Genomic DNA, 17,342 nt, shown 5'->3' with positions numbered 1-17,342 from the left:
GGCACGAACCCGTGTCCCCTGCATCGGCAGGCGGACTCTCAACCACTGCGCCACCAGGGAAACCCTATAACTCCTAATTTTAACAGTCCTTCAAAAATGGGCCTTATTTCTTTGGGAATGCAAGAAAATAGGTTATTTTTAACATTTTTAGTGATTGAATTTGGATTTATATAGGCCTGATCTGGACTCGGGTTGAAGATGTCTGCATTTCTCTTCCTGGCCAGGTGGAGCCTTAGCTCTCCTGTTTCTTTTGGAAAAGTAATTTAAGGTCAGTTAAGGGTTCACAAGTGTAATGAGTGCGGGGAAATCGGTAGTGGGTTTAGTGGGTTTCCCTCCGTGTTAGGACAGTTGGGTCCTCCTGTTTCCTCCAGTCCATGGAGAGTGTGCCCTGTTTGGGAACTGTCCATTCCACTCAGGTTGCAGCTGATTCTCAGGGTGTTGATTTTTCCAAGTTTTAAGGAGGACCCAATCCCCTGAGATTATGCAGTGCTGGGGAATGTCTGTGGGAAACATTTATGGACTAGAAACATATTTAGGTATAGCAGATAAAGTAACACCTAGAGACTGTACACATTCTATAGTATCTAATTCTTTCATAATACGATCATTTTCAAGACTACAATAATACTTAGTCTTCAGGAAGTGTCTCCCATATAACATTTCATAAGGGCTCAACTGGATCTTACTTCTAGGGGCTACCCTTACCCTAAGCAGGGAAACTGGTATAAGACCTTATCCCAGGTTAAGTGGATTTCCTGACATATTTTGGCAATTGTCTTTAAAGGTATGATTCATCTTTTCAGTCTTTCCTGTAGACTGAGGTCTCAATGAAGCATGTAACTTCCATGGTATTCCGAGGGTTCCAGACACCCCTTGAGTTACCTTGGCTATGAAACCTCCTCTGTTGTCATTTAATTGAATGAAGCAACCCAAAACGAGGGATAATTTCTTTCAGTAAGGCCTCTGTTACCTTGGAAGCTTTGTCTGTCCAACGTGGAAAAGCTTTGACCCATCCTGTGAAGGTGTCCACAAATACCAGCATATATTAAAGTCTATTTGCCAGTCATTTCCTGGTTCTGTCTGTTGGGTTTGCACCCCTTTTATTACTGTGGGTGGCCCGGTTTTAGTATTGTTTCTGGCGCAGATCCTGCAATTCGGTATTACCTTTTAGATGGTCCTTTGCATCTGTGGACCAACAATAAACTGTCGTAGACAATGATAGGTTGCTTCCCTCCCATGATGCTTTCCTTGATGTAGATGAGTAGTAATTCTTTCCATTAAATGAGCACTAGTCCCTATTCAGTATAAATCCAGCCTTGTTTGGTTGTTTGGTACTGATCACCCTCTAAGTCTTGAGAATCAGCATGAAATCCCCCTTACTCTGTTCTCTCTAAATCCATTTCTAAATACTGAGCTTAAACAGGAGTAAGTGGAATGAGTGCTAGGGCCTTAGGATCTGGGTTTGGGGTTCTGGCTGCCCATTTTGTAGCCTGATCAGCCAAAATATTTCCTTTAGCTGTATTAATATCAGTCTTTTGGTGACCCGGGCAATGTACTATGGCTACTTCTTCCAGCATTATAATAGAGTATAATAAGGCCAGTATCTCCTCTGTGTGTTTAATTTGTTCCCTTCCTGATGTTAGTAGATGTCTCTCTTTCCACATGGCCCCATGGGCATGCATGACAGAGAAGGCATACTCAGTATAAATGGTTACCTTTTTCTTAGCTCTGAGGCACAGGGCTCTTACGAGGGCCGTGAGCTCTGCCTTCTGGGCAGACGTACCTGGAGGGAGGGCTTCTGCTTCTAAGACTTCCTGATGAGTTACTACTGTGTACCCTGCCTTCTGGAGTCCCCAGTCCACGAAGCTGCTCCCGATCATAAATATATCCATATCTACATTTTCTAAAGGCTGATCAGTTAGGTTAGGACTGCTAGAATAGACTTCTTCAGTCATTTTTATGGTATAAGATGCCTTATGGCATTCCACAGTGCACTTAATGGCTCATTGTCATTTCCTTTAAGAGCCTCATATAGGGGTTTGGCCATGAGTCCAAAGTTAGGAATCCAAATATTACAAAACCCAGCCATTCCTAAGAATCCTAGCAATCGCCTTCTGGTAGTGGGTACAGCTACCCTAGCTAATGCTTCCCTTCGATCCAACAATAAGGGATCTTTTCCTTTTGATAACTCAAATCCTAGGTATTTTACAGTTGGTTGAGAAATTTGCGCTTTTCCCCTGGAGACTGTCCCCAGTCTGCCAGAAAGTTTAAAGTGAGGGTTGCATTTTGGTCTGAAGCTTCCTTAGTTTTACTAGAAGCAAAGTGTAAGGATTTGGCATCACGGGATGTATATCCCCTACAGTTTGGTTAATGGCTTTCAAATCCTGTACGAAACGATAATCTCTGGCCCCGGATTTTTGTACCAGCAGGATTGGAGTGCTATATGGGGATTGACGAGGTCTGATTAATTGGCATTTAAGAAAGGTGGTTATCAGAGGGTTTATACCTTTCTTTGAATGCCTGTTTAAAGTGTATTGCTTTAAATTTGGAGCCTTGGTGCCTGGATGGAGTTTTACTACTATTGAGTCAGGCATCTTGACTCTCCCTGGCCTTCCTACAGCCCAAACATCCGCTCTTACCTTTTGTGGAATTTCCTCAAGGACGGGTCTCCCAGTTGTAAGAGTGCAGCTCAGAGGGCGCAGGTTTGATCTGGGAGTACTTTAATGTCTGGTGAGAAAATCATTTAATTTTGTTAGTAGATCTTGCCCCAACAAGGGAACAGGGGCATCAGGCATGTACAGAAAGCTGGGCATTAAATATGTTTTTTTTCCAGTTATATAGATCAGACGTAGAAAAGGGGAGAGTGCACAGATACCAACCCCCGGGTTGACCTTGGTCATCTAGATCGGCAGGAACTTGCCTTAAGGGATATTGCCCTGCCTGAGGCAGAGGACCACTTGGACTGAATTGAATACGCTGGCACGTACAGGGAGGGGAGTCGATCCCTTCTGACTGTCTGGTAAGGAGGGTACGAGGGTAGAGCTGGTTGTGGCTGTAGGAGGATTGTTGGTAGAAGTCTTGGCACGCCACGCAGGACTTCCCCCTTCATAAGGCGGGAGGGCCACAGGGCGCCCAAGGCGGAGCCAAATGGAGTAAGTCAAGATCATTGTTAGGCTCTGACTGCAGGCAAGACAGGCTTTTTCTGAGGGTCTTGCCTCTGAATCATGATTTTACATCTATTCTGCAAATTCTTATTCTGATATAAAGACCTAATTTGGTTATGCTGCTGAAAAATTTGCAAAATAAGTTAGAAAAAACAGTCAAATGACTTGTACCTGCTTCCTCTTGATCTGAGGAAAGTTGATATTCACAGTGCAAGGCAGAGCTGATGGTAGGACAGCCAAGATTTCTCCATGTGGAAGTCCATCCTTTGCAGGAAAAAAAATCCCCTTCGTGAAGCAGGAGCTCTGTTGTTGGCTGACCGGGCTACCTCCATTGTTGTGCTCCGAGTACTTTACTTCTTGGCCAGCAAAAACACGGAAGAGCCTGGAACAACTGCCGTTAGCAAATGCCTGCCGCCTCTTCCCAGCCTCCATGGATTGGGCCCGACGTCAGTCTTATCAGAGACTCGACGTCCGTGGGATGCAATGCTTGCTGCACCTGGAAAACCCTTGAGTTCATGGGAGATGAAGGAAAGCACCAGGGTTTGCCAATCTGGGGCTCAGGGCATACTTTGTTCCTTTGTAGGAAGCACCTGGGCACACTCGGGGCTTGCCCCCTCAATGACTCCATCTTAGTGCTGATTCTGAGGGGTTAGCTTGCCCCCCTGAGAATGGACGTTTGGAGAGAGTGTGCAAACAAGCAACTCATAAATCAACAGTTAGCCAGTACCCCAGGTTTCAAACCCAAGAGCCGAGAACAGTCTACGGATTGCAAACCTCTAGAAAATGGCCTTCCCTCACTCCCCCCGACCCCACCCCACCCAGAACAGCAGACAGCCTCAAGAGGTGTGAGGGAGAAAGCAAGAACCGTACAATTTGGGAACCAATTCCATCTCCTAGCTTGGTTTCTGGAAAGAAGCAAGCAAATGCAGTAGTGACTATTCCCAACTTGGCTGTATGAATTCCCCGGAGAATCCAATGAGGAGTCAAAGATGGCCAGCGTGGATGTGAGGGTTCCCTTAGGGAACACTGGAAACTTTCCATTAGAGGTGATTGCCAAGAACTGTGGCTTGAAAGTCACGCACGCTACCAGCTGCTGAGGAAGCTGCCCAGCAGCTCCACGACTGTAGTCAATTTGGCCAGAGGCTCCTAATAGATTTCCCCTGTGTGCTAAGAGCAGGCTTGCCTATTGCAGAGGGGCCTGTGAAAGTCCAGACTGTCTCCCTCGCCAGCTCAGAAAACTTACCTGATGAGGAGGGTGAAAGAGGTGACTGTACCACCTTGAAGAAAGTGAAGTGAGGAGGCTGTCTTAGACTCAGTCGGAGCTGAGTTTGAGAGAGGAATTCAGGAAGATACAGGCTGAAATACCCAAGCTCTCACTTCCTTTCTGAGCATGTTGGGGTTTAATCTTCCTGGTAGACAACCAAAACATTTTACCTCCGCAGCAGAGATCACAGACGAGCTAATCTAGATGTCTGGGCTATTTCTAGGTGGAATGCATTCAGCCCCCAAGGCCTCCATGTATGTAGCGCATGCCTTAAGCACCACCACCAATGTTTGTTCCTCCAAGCAAACTTTCCTTTTATATATAGAGAGACGTAAAAGCAGGTCAGTGCTAACACCCTGTTAGTTTGGCTCATGCAAAATAGGGTTAAAATTCTCAGTAAGGGAAAACCAAAATGTGTCCAATTATATAGAATTCCTTTAACCCAAGAACAGGGTATGTTCCTCTGGGATGGAGGATTTTCCTGCTTTACACGCCCTCATTTCTCCTTTACCCTCTCACCCCAACAAGGTAATCAGGGCTGGTTCCATTAAGAATACACCCCTGTATCAATACCTTCAGGCAATCATATTAGGGACAAGTGAGAAAAAAAACCCCACACCTCCATAAGGCAAGGTTTCTAGTCAGGGAGCAATATCTTTGGTCTCCTGAGTCAGAGGGCCCTCATTCATATCTGGTTTAATAAAGTTTTGCTACAGTCCTACAAGAGCCAACTGCTATCAGCCAATCCTAACAAATAAAACAGTCAGACATAGACAAACATAGTTAAACAATGAAACCAAAGGCCTGGGGCTCTAACCCAGGGTTTGGGACTCTAACCCCATCCTTTGAGTATCTCAGCGGCTAGAACCTTTTATATGGTCTCCCTTAGTGTGGGACTCTAACCCATGATCTTAGCCTTGGGACTCTAACCCAAGGTTTGGGAATCTAACCCAACAAAAATCTCCCCAGGTTGGAGCTCTGAACTATAATCCCAACAAGGTTATTAGACAGGCACAGGTGCATTTTAATGAGCTTACTCACCCAAAAGACCTCTGATCCAGGAGTTGCTTCTTTTCTCAAAAGTGAAAGTAGCACCAAGGAAGCTGGAGTGCCAGGCTGGGGAAGCAGGAACCTGACAGGTGACCCTCTAGACAGATCCAGTCTAGGTGGCCACTCTGGATTGGTGGCAAGGCACACACTACACTAAGGGCCACAGTGCCTCTGGCAGGAACTCAGAAGACCTGTGTCCCTTTGTGGTCGCCAAAATTGTTCCAGGCAAGGGCTCGCTGCCCGATGCGCATAGAAGCCAATACTATGGCACCGACTTTTGAGAAAAGAAAGAGCTTTATTGAGAGGTTGACAGGCAAGGAGACAGATTTGAGAGCCTTGCCTCCTGTCGTCTTGCCGCTCAACCTCTCAATAAAGATCTTTGTTTTCTCAAAAGCCGGTGCCATAGTATTGGCATCTATGCACATTGGGCGGTGAGCCCTTGCCCAGTAACACGATCATCAATCTATTCTATGTGTGCATATCCTTGGGCATGTTTTATTCAAATAACATTCCTACATGTTTCTTTTCTTTTCTTTTTTTTTAATAAATTTATTTATGGCTGCATTGGGTCTTCGTTGCTTCTTAGGGGCTTTCTCTAGTTGTGGTGAGCGGGGGCTACTCTTCGTTGCGGTATGCAGGCTTCTCATCGTGGTGGCTTCTCTTGTTGCGGAGCATGGGCTCTAGGCACGCAGGCTTCAGTGGTCGTGGCACATGGGCTCAGTAGTTGTGGCTCGTGGGCTCTAGAGCACAGGCTCAGTAGTTGTGGCACACAGGCTTAGTTGCTCCGCAGCATGTGGGATTTGCCCCGACCAGGGCTCGAAGCCATGTCCCCTGCATTGGCAGGCAGATTATTAAGCACTGTGCCACGAGGGAAGCCGTCCTACAGGTTTCTTGCCTCTCGTCTCATATCTTATTGAAGCCCATATTTTTATGGCCATATTTACAATATTTGTTAAGCAAATTATTATTCAAATACATGACCAAGAAAATGACTTTTGTAAAACCTTTTTTAAAAAATGAACATGCTTTCACACAGGTATATCTAATCATATCTTTATTTCTTTTGAGTAGTGAAATAGCAAAAACAGAATTCCTCCTTAAAGAGTACATGAACTACGGATTTTTTCTGCTGAAATTATCTCCAAAACAATGGCAAATCCAGCAAGCAATGAAAAGGGTGTCAAAGAAAAAAGAAAATGTGAATGTCATGCTTCCAAGTATAATGACAAGTAAGTCCCATATTCTTAAATTCAATTAAGTGAATATCCCTAATTCTAAAATATTCTGCCTCAATGTTTGTTTTTTATTAAATAGTCAGAATTTTTATTTTAAGCAGAACCTGAACAATCCCACTATCCCACTATCTCTGATATTATAAATTATTAATTTGGAAACTCAGGTTAATTTCAGATATGAAGCAATAAAAATATATACATGGAAAAATAGAAAATACTTTATTTGTAGATAGTATGATAGCATACCTACAAACCTCTCCCAAATAAAAAACCTGGAAAACAAGTTGACTTATTAAAGCATTCTATAGAGTAAGTGGGCACAGAGTCAATTATACTTTATTAACCTAATATGTCAAGCTAAATAGATTAACTTTATTAATTAGAAAATATACAAGGGAATTAAATCCAAGAAAGCAATAATAACCTTAATTGTGTGACCAGGAGATTTGACAAATGAGAAATGTGTCATGTTTTTAGATAGGAAGGTTGATTTTGTAAAGCTGCCAATTTTTCTGAAATTAACTATAAGTTTTATGGAATTATAATAAAAATGTTAACCAAAAAATTGGTCAGGGAGTTGGGTGTTGGGTTAGGTAGAACTTTGCATTATGATTCTTTCAATACTTTTGAAGCAAGAATGTAATGGGGGTGTTGTTACTTATCCTTTAAAATGTTATATATTATCACAGAGTCTCAGAAATTAAAACAGTATGGTACTGGCATTAGGAAGCCAGCTCAATGGACCAGGAATAGATCCTATTACATGTAAGAATTTCGTAAGTGATGAACCTAGGGTCGCAAATTGAAGAAGACTTATACTTCTAGCAACCTTGGGGTAACAAGGACCAGACTTAACCTCTTGCCTGAAAAATATATGGAACAACAGTTTTAAGACATCAGACATCAAAGAGCAAAGCAAAGTAATCCCTGAGGGAGGGGAAACAAATGAAATGAGTCCTGTGCTGGCCTCAGTGTACTGCCTGGAGAGCATTTCCAGGACACAGCATGGGGATGGGGTACTCAGCAGTCCCCATGGATTGAAAAGGCAGAGCTGGGGATAGGGAGGACATGGTGGCTGGAGTTCCAAGAGCAGAGTACTGGAGGGGAGAGAGCCACACAGAAAGAGGGTTCTGATGATCTGCATTCTTCAGCTGAGTGCTGATCCTGAGCCTTAGGTGTGAGAGCTTTTACACTCTGAAATCGGCAAATACAAATCAGGGAGAGTCTTTTTCCCAGAGAGCCGGTTGTTAAACATTTATCAGCACACCAGGGGTGGCTGCCCTGCTCAGTTCTCTTGTGTCCCTCACTATGCTGAGTGTGATTAAATCAGACCATGTGTATAAAGTATCAAGCACAGTGATGACACTGGGTTAAACTCAATACATGATGTTTGACAAGACAGAAAACCCATGAAAGGAAAACTGAGAAGTATTTGCATTTGACAACTTAAGATTCAGTGCTCCTAGACTTGTCATCTAACTAGAGGATGCTCGGAAAGCAGTGAGTCTGAGTCCAGAGGAGTGAATGGCTAACATTCGGATTTTAGCAGTTCTGACAGACTGATAATGGGAAAGAGAGACCTCCTCAGGCCCCCCAAGTCAGTTCTCATCCATCCCGCCTGCTCCAGAGACCAGCCCTGGCGGTCTGCATAATACATTTGCTGGTTACCATGTCCCCATCTTAAATTTCTGTCCCTGGAAGTTTTCACAATAACTCTACCTTCACCCTGAAACAAAGCTGTCATTCTCAGAAGTGTTCCCCCCTCCCCACCTTGTTTATTTTCTGTTCTAGAATTAAGTACAAGGAGAAGAGAGGGCAACATGGAGGATTCCAGGAGGATATCATTTTCAGAAGACTCTTCTCTGGGAAGGGGTAGCCAAGGTAACACTGGAGCTTTGGCACTTCACTCACAAAAACAAAGCCAGAAAAGGTGCCCATCTCAAAGTGGAGATCCAGGACTTATAAACTAACCTGGAAAACAGAGGGTAGAGTCCACATCACCCTTAATCCTGGGGAGCTAGGAGTTCTGTTTCTATCTCTCTTGACATTATTACAAAACTCAGAGAGGTGGGCGAATGGACAGAACTGGCAGAGAAGTCAGGGGCAGAGGATCTGGCACAAGTTGTCCCTGGCTGACTAGCACATCCCCTGAGGTCCTTCCTGGCTGGACCTCCTCATTCCTCTGGTTCAGGCCTGCCTTCTGGTATTGATGGACCATTCCCAGGGCCCAGCAAACCAGGTCAATGGCAACCAGGTGACTGCCATTGGCCAGTAACTCAGGGAAGTAACTGGGAAAACCGAGGAAGCTCTACCATGCCCATAATCAACTCCAAGAATGCCTTCAGCCTCAGCCTACCCTGCCCTGTAGTCATTCGAGTTTGTGACCGCCCCCGCCCCGCCCCATGCAGGCTGACTTCTGGTGACTTCTTTTCTCCTTTATCCTGCTGTCAACCACTGGAGGTATTTAGTGGTGCAGGTAAAACTCAACAGTGCAGTCTGCGTGCCCAGAAACAATCCTGATATAAGTGCACTTGGCCAGCGGATTGAGAAAGTGAGTTCCTTCAGACTGTGAGGCCAATTAGGACCCAAATTATTTAAGACATATTACTTTGCCTGTTAGAGGATCTGGAGTAGAGTGCAGGGGAGGTGGGTGGAGGAAGTAGGTGGTGGGGTCAATGTCTTCTTCTCTTTAAAATCTTGAATATAGAAGTCACTCAGTTTAAATAACATCCCTTAACAAGACGTTTTAGTAATACGTGTTCCAGTATCAGTTTAAAAGCTTAAGATGGTAATTTACGGCGGTGGTAGAATCCACTGGTTCTTCATCCATTTTCTTTCCTTCCCCCACTCACCATGTATATATTGGAGGCATACAATGTATCGGGTACTTTTTAAGACTCTGAGTACACAAAGACCAATAGGACATAGTTCTGCACCCTGGACCTATACTATACAATACAATACAATAGGGCAAACGATACAGCAGTGATAGTGAGGGGTCTGGGAGCAAAAGCAAAAAATGTGATCTATGCCTGAGGCATTTAGAACAGTCTTTTTATATATATATATAAATTTATTTATTTATTTATTTCTGGCTGTGTTGGGTCTTCATTGCTGCTCGCAGGCTTTCTCTAGTTGCAGTGAGTGGGGGCTTCTGTTGTTGCGGAGCTCGGGCTCTAGGCATGCGGCCGTCAGTAGCTGTGGCGTGCGGGCTCAGTAGTTGTGGTGCATGGGCTCAGTAGTTGTGGCACATGGGCTTAGGTGCTCCATGGCGTGTGGGATCTTCCCGGACCAGGGATCGAACCTTTGTCCCCTGCATTGGCAGGCGGATTCTTAACCACTGTGCCACCAGGGAAGTCCCAGAAGAGTCTTTAAGAGGAGGTGATGTTTGAGCTGGATTTTGAAGAATAAGTAGGAACTTCCCAGGTAGAGGGTGGGAGAGTGGGACCTGCTGTGGTTTCAAGACAGAATAGCAGAAAGGGTGATTGGAAGTCACGAGAGCACAGGCATGAGGAAGCGTGGCCTGGCTGCGGGGGGACCTGGGGGTCAGTGGATGCAGAGACCCAAGACCAATTTGGCCCACGTCTCAGTTTCAGACCAGGGTCAGGCCCAGACACTGGTGTCAGGGGAATGAGTGCATGGGCGACTTGTATGGGCCTATGGTAGGTCTCTCCACAAGATGTAATAATTGAAGTCCATCATTTTTATTTTATATATTGATCTTTTAAAATCTGTGATTAGAAATATGTATGATTAGGTAAAAATAGAACCATGGTTTATATTTCACCATCTATGTCCTTGATTTGTGACCTTTAATAGTTGTGCCATGTTTTTGACAAAATGCACCCCCCCACCCCAAACAGTGCCTTTGATTTTATGCTTGGAACCAAAAGTAGTAGAATAAAAGAGCTCTATTTCCTATACGATTATTATTCTAATAATAATATTTTAAAAGTAATGGGCATATCGGTGCAGAAAAAATGAATATCTTGTACCAAATAATAAGGACTCACTTCTAATTACATGTTATTTTTTTCACTTCCACCATCACCAATGACATGGACTTCGCCTGGACATTTTGAACAGCAAAACCACGCAAGACGACCACTCCCACCCTAGAGCAAAAGAAATCATCCTTATCAAAGTACAGTACATATTGATTAACTCTCTTAGAAACTGTGAATTTTTTTTTTTAGCAAATATTTCTTTTAGCCTTTCTTTAACATATGTACCACGTATCCACACCCACCGTAACAGATGCTGGAGGTAGTGGTTCCACGTTCTCCTGAGGTGACCAAGCTCTCATAGGCCTCCCTGCATCCTTTGATGAGGGCCTACAACTGCTATTTGCAGAAACTGCCTGCGCCCTGCATCTTGGGTCTTTGCCTCTCAGAATCCACTGCTCACTTGTGTGTCTGCAATTTTACCATGTCATTCAAAATTGCTGCAATGAGACTATAAAGCATTTTTTGTTTCTTCCCTTATTTGATTATTGACTCATTTATACTCATTATTCCATAAATTGGTAGTTCTCAACCCTAGCTACACCAGGGGAGCTTTTAAGAAAATATATTGATGTCTAGGATGGGTACACCAGCCCCAAAGGAAGGATCTGGGCCAGCACTGTATTATCCACGACAAAAGCCAACACAGACACTGTGCTCTGAATTCCAGGGGCCCTGGGGTGACTGCACTTCTGTGGCATTTAGGAATCACTGTTTTGTTGTGTTTTTAATTAAATTTTCATTTTGAGATAATTGTAGATTCACACGCAGTTGTAAGAAAAAAATACAGAGAGGTCCCACTAAGGTTTACCCAGTTTCCCCCAATAGTAACATCTTACAAAATTGTAATATAATATCACAACCAGGATATTGACATCAACAGAGTCAAGATACAATCAAATACAGAATATCAAAAGGATTCTTCATGTTGATGCACACAGTAATACTCAAACGTCACATTCATTCTCTCAGAAAGCTCACCACTCTCCTAGTTTCTTTCATTTACTCAGCACATATTTACTGAGTGCCCTGCAGGGCCAGCAATAAATAAAAGACTGTCTCTGCCCTCCAGGAGCTTACCATCTAGTGAGGGAGACAGACAGGAATTCATCAGTTACACTATAATGTGATAAGGCCATTGGAAGGTTAAGCTCAGGGTGCCACAGGCATGCAAAGGAAGGACTCTCAGCCCAGACAAGGTGAGGGACTGGGAAGCAAGGGCGGGATCAGTGAACACCCTCCAGATCAGGTGGCATCTAAGCTGCGTCTGGTGAGGAGGAGGGGTGAGGACAAGCTCTGGAAGAGGGAGGGGCCTTCTGGAACAGGGGTGACGGCGTTTGGCTCTGTTCAGAATGGCTGGGCCGCAGGGTGCAAGTGGGCGAGGCTTGAGGGGTAAATAGGTATTGTATCATGAACAGGGAAGCAGTGGTGCCATGCAAAGGAGTCTATGTTTTGTTCCAAGTGCCCTGGGGAGCCACTGAGGGTTTTAGCAAGTGTGTGACAGAGACCCAATCAGATCTGCATTTAGAAAATTGGATATGGTGGTATTTTAGAGAATAAAATGGACAGGGATGAAACTAGAAATAAAATGGACAGGGATGAAACTCCTAAATGGACAGGCCAGTTAGGAGCCTCTTGTCACAGTTCATCAGGTGAGAGATAATGGACTGCCAGACAGCGGCAGCGGGAACAAAGAAGGAAAGGCTGTGGGACACATCAGGGAAGTGGTATTGACAGGCTTCCCCTACACTTTGGGGGAAGTGTGAGGAAAAGAGAGTGGCCACAGATAACTCCCAAATTTCTAGTGTGGCAACCGGGTGTATGATGTTGTCATTCAATGATATTGGGAACACAGTAAGGGGAGCAGGCCTGGGAGGAGGATAAGGAGTGTGATTTTGGATGTGTTTGTTTGAGCTCCCTAGGGGACACCCAAGTGGATATTGGTGTCCAGTTAGAGGCTGGCCATTGAAGTCCAGAGCTCAAGAGAAGGAGAGAGAGATGTGAGAGTCAGTATATTAGCAGTGGTTGAATCTGTGAGAGAGGATGAGATCAGCCCAAAAGAATGGTTAGAATGAGAGGCAAGAAGGCTGAGGAACCACAGACCCAAAGAAAAGGAACCCCAAAAGGTAAAAGAGTATCAGAGAGGTGGGAGAAGATTGATTAGAAAATGCTATCACTGAGTCCAAGAAGAGTGGCATGGACAGCAGTACCAAATGCTTTCTCAGGGGATGTTTCCCAAATATTCATTTACTTCTATGGCCCTTTCTCAGTTTTCCTACAACTTATTTCCCATTGCCTAACGGGCAGCTCCAGGTAGGTTATTTTGTCCCCTCAAACTCAACATGAACAAAGCAGATCTTAATCTTGTTCTTATCCCATCCTTTAACCGTTTTCCTTCCTGTTAGTGCAACCTCCATTATTCCAGGCTCACAAACTACAAGAGTTGGAGTCCTCTTTGTCTCTTCTCTTTGGCCCCAGTAGCTCTTTCTATCCTTGGTTCCCATGAATTCTTTCTTTCATGCATCTCTAGATTCTCCTCCCAAGCCCCACCCATCTACTCACTTTTCCCATCATCACTACCCTCTACTTGAAAGTGTTACTTACCTAGATCACACCAACAGCTGACTTACTCTCTCTCCTTAGTCCCTGCCCCTTTTAATATTCCAATCATTTTCAATTTATCCTTCTTAAAGGATTTTTCCAGAGCCACCTTGCAAGCCATATAATTATTCTTTAAGGATGTACCTCATCACCCACCCCCCCAACCAACATTTCCTCAGCCTGATCAGAAGATATTTTAAAAGGTAAAATCTACTCTTAAAAAAACAAATATTGTGTTACTTGGAACACACGTTTTGCTTTGAGCACTAGAGCACATGTTTAGTTTCTCAAGAAGACTGCCTTAAAAAGGACAAAGCAGATGTAGCAATGTAGATTGTCATGTGTTTGTTTTTTTAAAATTTTTTTAAAATTTGAAATTTTATAGATGCACCTCAAATAATTGATATCATGTGGCATGGCCCTTCCTTGTGGTCTGTTTGCATATGTCACCCTTGTCTGGGACTGAATCTGATTTTCTTTTGTATACTCATGGAATCCAAGGATTCCTGCAATCAGCAATTCCCTAAAAGGCTAAACAGGCTATTGAAAAGAACTATGTTATAGTTAGGTTCCAAAGACAATTTAAAAAAGAAAGCAAATCTGTTGACAGAAAGTGGCTCAGAAATCAGGCATTTTCTTTTCTTTTACAGCCAAGCTGAAAGTATCAGTTCAGAAGACAGTTTGGAATTCTTTTTAGATGATGATATGGACTATGATCTGGTAACCAGATTATCTTTCTTGATTTAAAAATTGTGTTTGGTGAAAAGTATAGATGCTCATTTCTTCTTTTGAAATTAAAATGTCCTATTCCAAATATTCCACAACTTTCCAGAAGAAAATATGATTTTGATACTGTTCTCCAGTTATATACAGTTCATCTTTGTCACCAGACATTTAATGAAAAATAAATGTCAGGACTTCCCTGGCGGTCCAGTGGTTAAGACTCCGTGCTTCCACTGCAGGGGGCATGGGTTCCATCCCTGGTCGGGGAACTAAGATCCCGCATGCTACACGGTGTGGCCAAAAGATAAAAAAAAAAATTAAAAATAAATAAATAAAGGTCTATAAGAAGGTAACAATTTAGGAGATATACATTATCTACAATCTTCCTGTAAAAATAACCACCTTCTGATTGTTTATCACTTTACTGGGGCTTGAGGTATGCTGGGTAGCTGGACTGTGAGATAAATTGGCTACAGCCCTGACTTTGAGCTAATCCCACCCTAAATACAACCACAGAAACTCAAAACGAATGAAAAACACTTGAAAACACCATCCATGTATTATGTATAACATACCTTATCCAAGTCTTTTTTTTTTAATTGTAGAAAAAACATAATTTACCATCTTAACCATTTTTAAGTGTATGGTACTGTAGTGTTAGCTATAAGCACATTGATGTGTAACAGACCTCTAGAACTTTTTCACCTTGCAAAACTGAAACTATACACCAACTGAACAACTCCCCTATGCACTCCCTCTAGCCCCGGGCAACCACGGTCTACTTTACATTTCTAAGAGTTTGATTACTTTATATACCTCGTAAAAGTGGAATCATGCAGTATTTGTCTTTTCATGACTGGCTTATTTCACTTAGTCTCATGTACTCATGTCTTCCAGGTTTATCCATATTGTAGCAAATGACAGGATTTCCTTCTTTTTTAAGGCTGAATGGATATACCACATTTTCTTTACCCATCCATCCATTGATGGACATTTAGGTTACTTCCACCTCTTGGCTATAGTAAATATGATGAACATGGGTGTGCAAATATCCAAGTCATCTTGCTAATAATTAAATTTACTTAAAGTAATATAAACTTACACTTAAAATTTTGGAAAATAGAAAATCATTAAAATGTGGGTAGAAAATGACCTTCACTTAGCCTCCTGTCTTTCTCGTTCTTCTGTTCCTCTCCCCTTACCTTTCCCTAGACCTGCCTTTCCCTTTTTCCTGCCCTTGCCTCCTTCTCTGCTCCATCCCTTCTTCCTTCTCTTTTCCTCACCCTCTTACTTTTCCCCTTCTCTAATAACCTCATCTCCCCTCAACACCCAAAGTGCTCTCTTCCTGAAGGCCAGCTCTCACGTGGAAATAGGCTCCTTTGTCACTCTCTGCCCACGTCTCCCTCATAATCAGAACGGCATTCCATTACCCCACTGGTTTTTTCCTAGATGTCACATGTACACAGGTAGCATGTTTTTAAGCGAATTATATTCTTCATTATTGATTGATTAGGAGCCAGAACTTTATTTCAAAGAACCCGAAGAGTTACTTCAGGTCCTCACAGAGCTGGAAGAGCAGAATCTTACTTTGGTACAATACTCCCAAGATGTAGATGAAAATCTTGAAGATGTAAATAAAAGAGAAAAACTTATACAGGATAAAATGTAAGTCATTAAAAACACATAGACTTATTCTATTAACCGATTTCTAACCAGAGATAAAGTCCAACTCATTTATGTATGGCCCTTCCTTGTGGTCTCTCTGGATTTAGGATGGGATTTTTGTCAATAATAGTTTACACTGAAGAGTGGAAAATGTAGAAGTTATATTTACACAGAATAGACTGGCTTTAGTTTAATTTTAGTCCCTACTTTCACTTGTGAAAATATTTTCCTAGCTAGCAATAATAAAAGACAATTTAAAAGATTAAAAAGAATTGAAATGTCACCTACTGCCTTAATTTTTGTTCAATACAGTTTTATGCTATCATCTGGCTAATCAATTCATGCTTTGGATAATGCTAATAAATGCATTTTCCTTGGCTGTGACTCTCAGCAAAAGTTTTTTTTGTGTGTGACTTAAATATTATATCATTTTATAATGTACATATTGATATATCAGGGCTATTATAAAAAAGGATTTCTGTTGGGAAGGAGGCTGGATTTGATGACTCAAAATTCCTTTCTACTCTAAAATTTTATATGATTACAATTTTGGAAAATAGCTTCAAGTTGCAGAGAATAGATCTTTATATCTACTCATTCTAAAAATGTGCAGAACCTTTTTTGGGAAGAGTCTTCTGGATCAGAAGACAGCAATCTTTTTAAATAGTTAAGTCAGACTACATTGAACTTCGGAACATATTAACTTGTTCATAAGTTAAGAACCTAAAACCATAATCTCATAACCACCCAGTAGACTACTGTATCCTTTTAATCCTTGTCTCCTCTCTCCCAGTCCTCAGTGTATGGGGCCCCCGCCCTGCCAATATGATTTGAGGGGATGGGGTGGGTATGGTTGGGCAGGAAAAGGGGATCTATATCAGAATCTCTAAGTGAGTAGTCAGGAGTCTGTACTTTACCCAGTGGCTCCTCAGATATTCTGATTATCAGCTAGGTTTGAGAACGCTGACATACTAGGTCACACAGCTTGGGCTCCCGATACCTCAGCTCTGCTGCTTTCTATTTGGGGGACTCGGGAGAACCACAGAAGTGGGGGTGGGGTGAGAAAAATGCTTCCTGATGGAAGTTAAAAAGCCTCTGTGCATTTATTTTTCTCACTTTAACCTGAAAAGTTGCATGTACTTTGTCAATGTCTTAAAATATAAACTTGTATTTGGCTTGCTATACATAGGATGTTGACACATGATCTGGAGGGAATGCTGAAGCTCCTGACTGATGGCTTATTTCACTAAACCACAAATTACAGACAAGGGTCTCTTTCTTCTTTTGCAATAGAAATACCAACATAGAGTTTCTTTTGGAACACAAGGAAATGCTTAAGGCTAACTGTGTAAGAGAAGAGGAAAAAGCAGCAGAACTGGAATTAAGGTCCAGGCTATTTAGTTTTGGAGAATTTAATTCAGATGCTCAGGTAATCATTCTTTGCCTGTAGTAATTTTATTTTGGCTCATGATAATAATAATCTGCATTCCCTGTGTATTAAGCATTGGAATAGGGGAATTAAAGCAAACCACAAGTCCCAGGTTGATGATAGAGCCAGGAAAGCAGCTTGGAACTAATTATCTTGTCAATATGTAATAGCTAATTTACACGGTAGATAGAAAGCATTCAAATTGGC

At 42.6% G+C, this 17,342-nt stretch overlaps 1 protein-coding gene across 1 annotated transcript in view; it reads left to right on the top strand.

The window, feature by feature from the left end:
* The window catches only part of CCDC38 (coiled-coil domain containing 38), a 43,830-nt gene that overhangs the window by 16,306 nt on the left and 10,182 nt on the right, over positions 1 to 17,342 (top strand). The window contains exons 6-11 of the mRNA XM_028490460.2: positions 6,550 to 6,707; positions 8,505 to 8,594; positions 10,800 to 10,857; positions 13,969 to 14,038; positions 15,555 to 15,706; positions 17,000 to 17,135. Coding sequence (XP_028346261.1) covers positions 6,550 to 6,707; positions 8,505 to 8,594; positions 10,800 to 10,857; positions 13,969 to 14,038; positions 15,555 to 15,706; positions 17,000 to 17,135 — 664 coding nt within the window. The remainder of the gene's footprint in view (positions 1 to 6,549; positions 6,708 to 8,504; positions 8,595 to 10,799; positions 10,858 to 13,968; positions 14,039 to 15,554; positions 15,707 to 16,999; positions 17,136 to 17,342) is intronic.

This window comes from Physeter macrocephalus, chromosome 6 (assembly GCF_002837175.3).
Source record: "Physeter macrocephalus isolate SW-GA chromosome 6, ASM283717v5, whole genome shotgun sequence".
Taxonomy (NCBI): domain Eukaryota; kingdom Metazoa; phylum Chordata; class Mammalia; order Artiodactyla; family Physeteridae; genus Physeter; species Physeter macrocephalus.
The sequence above is the reverse complement of the archived record's forward strand: the minus strand, read 5'-3'. Positions and strand labels throughout refer to the sequence as shown.